Source organism: Somniosus microcephalus, chromosome 21 (assembly GCF_052327205.1).
Source record: "Somniosus microcephalus isolate GS21.2 chromosome 21, FLI_Smic_1.0, whole genome shotgun sequence".
NCBI lineage: Eukaryota > Metazoa > Chordata > Chondrichthyes > Squaliformes > Somniosidae > Somniosus > Somniosus microcephalus.
Window position 1 is genome coordinate 52,776,046 of NC_141007.1, and position 10,512 is coordinate 52,786,557.

Genomic DNA, 10,512 nt, shown 5'->3' on the forward strand with positions numbered 1-10,512 from the left:
CAGACATACACGTTGAATGGAAGATTACACAAAACAGAGCTGACATCAAATGCTAATTTTACCTTTCACATCGGCTCTGTTGAGTGTTGTGCCAGCCACTTGCTTTTGAAGTTGAATATTTTATCAATTATTGAACTGATTAATAATAGTTCTGGTTATATTTGCGCTCTGCATCGAGCGATAATGTACAGATGCCACACTGAACAAACTTCAGATTGAAGTCAACAACAGATTGTGGTCTGATGGACAAGATCCAAACTGCATACTAGATCACCCCCCCCCTCCCCCATCAACTGGGATGTTTAAAAAGATTGCTTGATTAATTTACAGCAGAAGAAAATGTTCAAACCCTAGCTCCATTTTACATCTTACCGTCTTCCCCCAAGTCGAGTGGTTATGGTGCTGGACTTGTAACTGAGAGGACATTAGTTTAAATCCCATCCTGGCAAGTAGTGAAACTGAATTCAATAAATGTGGTCATTTATAGGCTGGCATCAGAAAATTTATCACGAAAGCTGCTGGTCTGTTTGTAATTTAACTGGTTCACTGACGTCCTTCACGGAATGGAACTTGCCACTCCTACTCAACCTGGCCGATACATGACTCCAGTTTCACACTATTATTATAGTATATACAGTATGTACTGCCTCACCAGTTACGCCCCGCACACCCCAAGAACGCGTTAAAAGAAAACTACAGTTCACTGACGTCCTTCACGGAATGGAACTTGCCACTCCTACTCAACCTGGCCGATACATGACTCCAGTTTCACACTATTATTATAGTATATACAGTATGTACTGCCTCACCAGTTACGCCCCGCACACCCCAAGAACGCGTTAAAAGAAAACTACAGTTCACCTCTATAAATGGGATCTTTAGATGTCAGGCATTGATGTCCATGTATAAACTGTTCATTAAGTTAATAAAGGCTTAGACCTGTATGTACTGATTAACTGTCCCAATCAATCTGTACAACAGAATGTAAAAAAAAAACTACAAGCAACTGAAGTTAATAACTTTGCAGGTTCATTTTTCTGTTGGCATCAGAAATTAGATTTAAATTTGTTCAACAATTCTGCAAGAGCGTTCTTGGAACCTGTTCCCCCCAGATGCCTTTTCAAAGTGGAATTGTTCTATAAAAACCTGTAATAAAATGAGTTTAACCTTAAGTTCAATTTTCTGGCACTATAATTGTCAAGGTTTAGAACTCCTCCACTGAGAAACCTGCAAATATATACAAATTAATGTTGAGGTTGTGCAGTATTGGAGCTCGAATACACTACAATGTGGAATGGTAGGACCTAAGATTTATTATTAGTGATGCCCCAGAAGCAGAGATCTAAAATAAAGTCAAGTGGGAGGGCGGGGGGGGGGGGGGGGGGGGGGAGAAGAGGGGCAGGCAAAGCTGGAGGGATGGTCGTTCCCAGATGAATCTTATTTTACTGGTTTTACTGGAACATGAGTCAGGATTGTATTGCTTCCTGGCCATGTTATGGCCGTGCTGTTTGTTGCCAGTCTGGCTGGAGCGAAACTGGAGAAGTAAATGTGCCAATGATTTTTACACAGAAGTACATAGAATGTACAGCACAGAAACAGGCCATTCAGCCCAACTGGTCCATGCCAGTGTTTATGCTCCACATGAGCCTCCTCTCACCCCTTTTCATCTAACCCCATCAGCGTAATGTTCTGCTCCTTTCTCCCTGATGAGTTTATCTAGCTTCCCTTAAATGCATCTATGCTGTTCATCTCAACTACTACTTGTGGTAGCTAGTTCCACACTCTGGGTAAAGAAGTTTCTCCTGAATTCCCTATTAGATTTATCAGTGACTACCTTTTATTTATGGCCTCTAGTTTTGGTCCCCCCCCCCGCCCCCCCGCCCCACCCAAAGTGAAAACATCTTCTCTACATCTTCAGCCTTCTATTTTCTAGCGAAAGGAGCCCCAGTCTATTCAATCTTTCCTGATAGGTATAACCTCTGTCTGGTATCATCCTTGTAAATCTTTTTTGCACCTTCTCTCAATTCCTCTATTTTTTTAATATGGAAACTAGAGCTGTGCACTGTCCTCAAGTGTGATCTAATCAAGTTCTATACAAGTTTAACATAACATCTGTTTTTCAATTCTATCCCTCTAGAAAAGAACCCCAGTGCTTTGTTTGCTTTTTTATGGCCTGATTAACCTGTGTTGCGCTGTTTAGTGGTTTGTGTATCTATACTCCTAGATCCCTTTGCTCCTCTTTCAGATGAGATGTTAAACCGTACCCCGTCTGCTCTCTCAAGTGGACGTAAAAGATCCCATGGCACTATTTCGAAGAAGAGCAGGGGAGTTATCCACGGTGTCCTGGCCAATATTTATCCCTCAAACAACATAACAAATACAGATTATCTGGCCATTATCACTTTGCTGTTTGTGGGAGCTTGCTGTGCGCAAATTGGCTGCCGCGTTTCCCACATTACAACAGTGACTACACTCCAAAAGTACTTCATTGGCTGTAGAGTGTTTTGAGACGTCTTGTGGATGTGAAAGGTACTATAGAAATGCAAGTCTTTCTTTCTTTCTCTACCCCATTTAGACTCTTATTTTCCAAGGACTTTGTAACCTCCTTATTCTTCCTATAAAATTGCACCACAATGAAATTAATTTGGCAATTACACGCCCAATATTTTTCCTACATTTTGCGCAGGAGTATCCGGGAGATTAGTCTTTAATTCTGGGAAGCTCTTGGAATTTCCAAGAGGGTTAGCAACCCTTTGGACAGCTGGTTTCAAAGCTTTAGCAGAGACCTGGAAGAAGGTCACCTGCCTGCTACCCCTCCCAGCTGAGGACAATAGATAGCATTCGACCCAAAAAAAACCAAAAGAGCAGTAATCTCCCATTCAAAAAGGTACAGACATCCCAATACCATCTCCTCTTGCCTTGAATATCTCTTAATGCCTCTTTACTTCTCCTGCCTTCCATCCCCTCCCCCATTTCCCAGCCCCTAAACTTGCTTTTAAATCTGCTCCATTTCCTGCTTTTTTCCAGTTCTGACGAAAGGTCTTCGACCTGAAACGTTAACTCTGTTTTTCTCTCCACGGATGCTGCCTGGCCTGCTGAATTTTTCCAGCGTTTTCTGTTGTTATTTCAGATTTCCAGCATCCGCAGTATTTTGCTATTGTACAGATATACAATTCTGGGCACAGAAAGCTAATTTTGCTGAGGAAAAGAGAAGTGTTACCAGAAATTCACCTTCTACTATTTTTATTTTAAAAGGATCTAAGGGTAGTAAACTGCATAACAACTTCACAATTAATTCATGCATTTTTTCTCTGACTATTACTTGATGGGGAAAAAAAGAGTTTTTAAACAACATGTCTTTAACTAGGGAAACATAGAAAATATATTTAGGTTCCAAGAGCTGCAGATTCTCTCCGGCTTTCTGATTGGTATTGCAATGTTCTACCAGCAGAGCTGTACACCACTCATAGGGCATTCATTTTGACTTACATTCTTTCCTAAATTGTGGCTGTCATCACATCATACCTTTCCGCGTCCTCAGGCACTTTGTAATTGGAAGGTCAGAAATGAAAAATTGAGATAGACCTTGATGCTAAAATGTGGAAAAGTGCAGGAAACTGCCTACAAAATAAAAGATAAAGGGCACCCTCCTGGAAAAAAGGATGTTTTGTGGGCTGTATAAATAAACAGATGGTCAAGGTAGGTTTTTTGTACATGCATGTACAAGACCAAACACAAAAAAGACCTCCCCGACCCCCAACACAGGCCTATAATTCAGCCCTATATTCCTGTTATTTAGTGTAATATGTACAAGGTACTATTTTCTTTCCTTTGGTTTGTGAAACAAAACTGCCATTCTCTTGCTGGTCTGAAGCTACCCGGGCCACTGCCAAATCAATAAACAATGGATGCAGTTGATAAATACACCACCCAGCATGATTAGCACCATAGAGACCAGGACCTCAAACCCAGCACTAAGCTCATGGTCTACAGGGCAGCAGTGATACCTGCCCTGCTGTATGCCTCAGAGACATGGACCATGTACAGCAGGCACCTCAAAGCACTGGAGAGGTACCACCAACGCTGCCTCCGCAAGATCCTGCAAATCCATTGGCAGGATAGGCGCACCAACATCAGTGTTCTTGCTCAGGCCAACATCGAAGCTCTGACCACGCTCCATCAGCTCCGATGGACGGGTCACATTGTCTGCATGCCCGATACGAGACTCCCAAAACAAGCGTTCTACTCGGAGCTCCGGCACGGCAAGAGAGCCCCAGGTGGGCAGAGGAAACGCTTCAAGGACACCCTCACAAGGACACCCTCAAAGCCTCCTTGAAAAAGTGTAACATCCCCACCAACACCTGGGAATCCCTGGCCCAAGACCGCACAAAGTGGAGGAGAAGCATCCGGGAAGGCGCAGAACACCTCGAGACTCTTTGCAGGGAGCAAGCGGAAGCCAAGCGCAAGGAGCGCACGTCAACCCAAGCACCCCACCCACCCATTCAACCACCGTCTGCCTCACCTGTGACAGAGACTGTAGGTCCCGCATTGGACTCATCAGTCACCTGAGGACTCATTTTTAATGTGGAAGCAAGTCATCCTCGGTTCCGAGGGACTGCCTAAGAAGAAGAAGAAGATAGGAAGGTACTGATTCAACACCAGCTCAGCTGAGCGAGCTGATCTCAGCCAAGCAACAATAAGGGGATGACAACTGGTCTTGTCTGGGGAGAGGGAGGGGGAAAAAGTCAGCCAGGAATCTTGTGCCTGATATCTATACAGAGGAATCTATTGGAAATGCACATTTGTGGACATCATCTGGGAATGTGATTGTTCTTAGATTGCCAAACTGTCTGTGCTCAAGCATAAAGAATGGCACTTCAGTTAGGTACTGGTGGGAGTGTGTGGCATCGTCTCCCAACGTGAGTCAATGCCTTCAGGAGAGATGGGGAGAAAAATAATAATGTGATGCAGCGGAGGCAAAAGTATGATGATGCTAATCTTAAAAGGTGCAAAATTAATGACAGACCTGTTCCACATTCTGACGCATTCAGACCAGAGGGATATAATTTTCATTAAATGAAGATTAAAAATACCTCACCCCGGACATGTTGTTTTCTGAAGAATATATGCTAACAAATTGAATGGCCAGATGTTTTTCTGTAACTTCTACCCTTGATAAGTATTTGGATGTGCACTTGAAGAGCCATAACCTGCAAGGCTGCGGACCAAGAGCTGGAAAGTGGGATTAGGCGGGATAGCTTTTCGGTCGGCACAGACACGATGGGCCGAATAGCCTCCTTCTGTGCCGTAAATTTCTATGATTCTATGATATCAGTTGTTCATTACACAATACCATGCTGGTCACAAATATCTATTTTTTTTCTCTTTTTCATTAGGAAAACCCTCTTCACTGGCAGATTCACCCAAAACATTAATGATCAAAAATATAAAATTCAGACGACGCTCTATTCTACAAGTAGACATCCCACACAGACAACCTTAGAGCGGTAGTAAGCAGTTAAATCTATTGCTATAAAGCATTCACGATACAGAATGGTAGGTTACTTTCAAATAAAGTCCTCGCCTTTGGTCGTTTGTCGGGGAGATCAGGCGTTTTGTCGCAATTGTTGTAATTCTCACATGGAAAATAATGAGCATTACGTGTAGACGAGTAACAGAAGAGCAGAGATAAAACATAAACCCAAAATAGAAAAGACTCACACATTAGAATATGACAAATTTCAGAACTGCCGAGTCGCGCAGTACTTCAGTATTTCTGTTGTATGGGGTGCCTGCTGGAAACGTTGACACCTGCTCGCAGACCCCTTTTCCTAAACGTGACTAGAGGTTGCAATTAGCGACAGCAAGCACTATAGTAATGAGATTGTTATTTCTATGCAACAGTTTTCATAATTGACACTCATTAAAATCAATGCCTCCATTTTTGGCCTTCTGACGCGTACTGTAAATGCAACAGGGAAGGAAGCTAAAGTGGAACGTGCATACAGCCAATAACAACCTGCCAAAAGACCAACAGTTCCCATTGCAGCTTTCAAAACTCCACAGAGCAACTGTATGACCACTTAATTGATGTATTTCATCGCAGTCTGCCACCTGAAAGTGAAGGCAGTAGACCGTGTCTGACAAGGGGGATTTCCGAGGGAAGGGTGTTGCTCTGCAGCTGGAGGCCCCTGTCCCAAGAGACCAATGACTGCAATGCTGTAGTCCATGGGCCAAATTGCCTGGGACTGTAGCTAACTGAAACAGTCCTTAAACACATTTCTCAGCTTCATGGTACATCTCTCCTAGTTGGTAGACTCTCGTCCTCAGTACAGTTTCAGGCGATGCATTTGAGGTACAACTCTCTCTCTTGCTCCCTCACCCATTCTGCTGACACTCAACGCTGCTCCTACACACCTCTGACAGTTAAGACCTTGCATATCCCGTGGACACAGTGATTGTTATTATTTCGGATTTCCAGCGTCTGCAGTATTTTGCTATCGTACTAGTGATTTTCACAGGTGGGTTCTAAGACAAAAGGTGTGAGGAACGCGTGCAATGCAACCTCATTAAATATTGCTCTTGTAGATGTCACCGCAATCTTGCAACGCACTTTTGGCCATCGGTTATTCTATCTGTTAAAAAGCATTGTTGCCACATTGTGGAGTCTTTGAGTAGGTGCTGTTCCTGACTAGCCTGCACGGGAAACATGTTCAAAGCTAAGCTTGTGTGCTGCCAAGCAAAAGTTTGCGATGCAGCACATTGCTTTTCATTACACTTTCTAAAAATCTTATTTTAAATTAAGATTTCGTGACACAATTATGCCACGGCATCCAAACTTGATCACTGAGTATTCTCCGGCATCCAGAGCATTTTGCCCCTTGAAAGACGCTGAATTGAATGGCAAGTCTCGTTTAAAAATGAGGAATGCCAAATTTGACTAATTAGAAAAGTGTGCGGAAGGTCGTTTCTTCGACCAGTAACCGCTTATATTGAATGTCTGGTTTCAAAGCACTTGGGTTATCAATCCATTGACCCCCAAGGCGTGTTTGAACAAAATAACCAATTCGTGCGGCGACTGGCATCAAAGGACAGGACAGATTGATGCGGCGAACAACCCAGGAACAACCGCACCTGCAGGCTCGCTACCTCAACCTGTGGCAACCGAAGTGGCCCCTACAGCACCCACTGTCAAAAAGGACCAGCAGAGAAGCTCACAATTCCTCATTGCGTGGGGAAATATTCTGATTTGTAGCAGATTCGTTTTAAAGATGTATTCCATTTTCGAAAATGCTACTGATCGATGTTAGAAACGCAACAAGCAGCCCACCACCGAAGTCTGTGAGATCAGTCACATTGTTGGTGGAAATCGTCAAATTACAGCCAGAAATTGTGAAGAATGAGTTCGGCGCTTTTTCAGATTTCAAAACAACCAGATTAAAGCACACGAAAGAAACGTGCTGCATTTCAGATTCTAGCTGTGTACAAGAAGCCGGGAGAGAAGTGCCCCATTATCTGCTGACAAAATAAAAACAAAATCCGTCACATCCTGCCTGCCCTAATCCCCTCACACAGTTAATTGATCGGTTTTAATCGCGGTCATTATCTTTTAAAAGACGTGAAGGATCGATACAGAAACCGAGGGGAAATGTCACCCCCGCACACACATAAAACACAATTAACTGCAATCGAGTTACTTTCATTCTTTTCCATCTCACTATCCATTTCCCCCCGTTCATTGAGTCCGGTAACCACAATTCGATGGGTTAACCACTCGATTTCCTCTTTCATATCTGCAACTGTTACACTGACTCTCTTCAGCTGCCGCTTGTCGTTCTACCTCCCCCCGTCTCCCTTCCCATTCTCTCTCGGTGTCCCTCCAATTTTTAGATGCCAAGTTCATTTTCTTACTTTCTACGGTATGTTGGTAGTACAGATGTCAATCTCTTTAAGTTTGTCGCGTGTTTTCAACCTCTCACTTGGTTCATTATATTTGATTGCACCTTCATACGCTGCCCTGCTTTAACACACACACACGTCCACTGGTTCTATGTTGCATTATGCACAGGTTTCGCTCTTTATTCACAGGTGTTCCCCAAGATATGTCTTCTCACCGTTTCCCCCTAATCACAGTCTCTCTCTCCCCCTCTCTGGAAAATTGTCAAACCCTCTTACACACTCCAGGCTCCTTGTCTGGAAATACTCGCGTAAACGCTGATGTTTCAACGTATACCAGTACTCCACTAGGTTCATTTCCTATATCGCATCCCCAAAAAAATCTGCTTTAAATTCTTCCTCGTAAAGCAAGCAGTGAGATGGGCTCACAAATGCAACATTGCACGCATCTTGGAGTGATGCTGCCGCCTCTCTGAGATGCACCATCTCGGTCTCCCCTACCTTGTGCTCGCGTTGCAGTGCTGTTCAGAAGTAAAAAAGCCACCAAAAGGCAAGTCTCCAGCCCCGGCTTCCTCGACATGGTCAAACTGCAGCTTAGAATCCTTGTCTTCCCCCAGGTAGATCCTCTCCACAATGCTGCCGCTTTCTGTGTTGTTTTTTTAATTAAACTGTGTGTTCCTTTTAAAACCACAATCCAGCGGAGGAGGAGGTTAGTGCTGGTGCTGGTTCGACAGGAGAGCGTCTATAAACTGCGAGTCTAACGGGATCTCACTCCCGAGCGCCAGGGAGCGAAAGTAAAGGAGAATAAAATCCCCCCTCGGAGAGAGAGAGAGCAGGACTTCCCGAATCCGACACCAAACCCTCGCACTCTCCGGCAATAAAACACTTTCAAATGTTTAAACCGGACATCAAACTTGTTCAAACTTCCAGCCGCCTCCACTCTTTGCTACAAGGGCTTCAGTTCCCCAGCTCCCTGCCCCTTCTTTAATTCGTGTGCTTTGTGAGGGGTTTGCTTTTGGAGACAGTAAATTTTCTCAGTTCTTCCAGATTCTTTTTTTTTTGTTAACGCATATGGTTTAACTTTCTTGGTCTGTGCTGAAGAACAACTCCAGTCTCTGGCCCCCCTTCCCCTCCCCGCCACTCCTCCAAAAAAATGACCCAAGAGTGCTCCCTTATTCCTGCAATTCAACGCAATCCCGGCTGAATTTCCCTAGGAAACAAGAAAAGAAAGTTTCTCCGGATCGAGTGCCTGAGTTGGCCCCCGAGGGGGTTGGGGGGGGGGAGTGGGCTGCTCTCCCCCTCCTCTATGCAGGGTGTCTGGGACAGGGTGAGGGAGGAGGAGGAGGGGGGTGAGTAGGGGCGAACTGCTGCTGCCGCCGCTGCTGCTGCTGGTTTGCTGCTCCAGAGCAGGAGCCGGGAATCTCTCTCTCTGCTTTCGCCGGCTTGGTGTCACTCACCGGCAGAGGGGGCGGAGCCTCGCCGGCAAACCACGCCCCCTCCATCGGTGCGCGCCCGCCCAGTGTGGGCTGGCGAGTCTGCGCAGAGAGACAAGTGGGCGGGGCGGGAGGGGAGAATGGGTCCGCGCAGACTCAGTTGGTGGTGGTGACGGGGAGCGCGCCCCGGAGAGAACGGGTCCGCGCAGACTCAGTTGGTGCTGGTGGGGGGAGCGCGGGTCCGTGCAGACTCAGTTGGTGGTGGTGGGCAGCGCGCCCCCGGATAGAATGGGCCCGCGCGGATCCGCGCAGACTCAGTTGGTGCTGGTGGGGGGAGCGCGGGTCCGCGCAGACGCAGTTGGTGGTGGCGGGGAGCGCGCCCCCGGCCGGGCTGCTGCTGCTCTCTGGGTTTTTTTATTTGCTGCGACCAGCGCCACCTAGGCGCAAGCGCAGGGAGTTGATGAGGAGTAAGTGACCCCGGAGCGCGGGCCGGGGAAGTTGCACAGCCCCGATGGAGAGGTGACTTGCCCCAGTTGAAAAAAACAACAATACATCACATTACAATTTGACAGCTTCGGCCCCCTGAGAGGAGACTACTTGGTCGAAAAGTTAGCTCGCTTGCCCAGATTTGTGAGTTAGCTCAGTTCCTGCAATAATCTTCAAGCATTAACAGCGAAGATCTGTCTGCTTTGCACTATAAATCCCTCCCCAGCACTAATCTATTTTCTGTAAATTTGAATAGCATGTGCATATTCAATGATGTGCTCCTAAACTGCTCAGAAACGGACAATGCTGCCTTTGAACATGAATTTGTATTGGCCGTTTAGGTAATGCAATAATTCTGTGTACTGTTCTAGATTTTAAAGGTGGAATAAACAAACATAAAAAAAAGGGGGAAAATCTGAAAAGTTCACTCGTGGGATTTCTGCTGTAGCAACAAACACGATCCCGATCCCTGTGCTGGACAGCCTCTGGAGAGAAGCAGATATTTTCAGGTCGATGACCTTCTGCCAGAAGCGGTTCCGTCGAAGCAAACTCTACCTTTCTCTCACCACAGGTGCTGCCTGACCTGCTGAGTGTTCCCAGCACTTTCTGCTTTTATTTCAGATTTCCAGCAGCTGCTTTTTATGAACCTATGTTTACTCAATTTTCCAAGCAAACTGTTCCAAACATCGAGCTTCTT

The 10,512-nt window shown here is 45.5% G+C and overlaps 1 protein-coding gene across 7 annotated transcripts in view; it reads right to left on the reverse strand.

Moving 5' to 3' along the window:
* sdk2b (sidekick cell adhesion molecule 2b) overlaps positions 1-9,336 on the reverse strand; it is a 1,061,066-nt gene extending 1,051,730 nt beyond the window's left edge. For 6 of the 7 annotated variants that reach the window (XM_085963616.1, XM_085963614.1, XM_085963610.1 and 3 more), the window contains exon 1: positions 8,398-9,336. In XM_085963616.1, coding sequence (XP_085819742.1) covers positions 8,398-8,476 — 79 coding nt within the window. In that variant the 5' untranslated portion in view covers positions 8,477-9,336. The remainder of the gene's footprint in view (positions 1-8,397) is intronic. The other variant, XM_085963613.1, reaches the window with a different exon arrangement.
* Between the last annotated feature and the right edge of the window lie 1,176 nt (positions 9,337-10,512).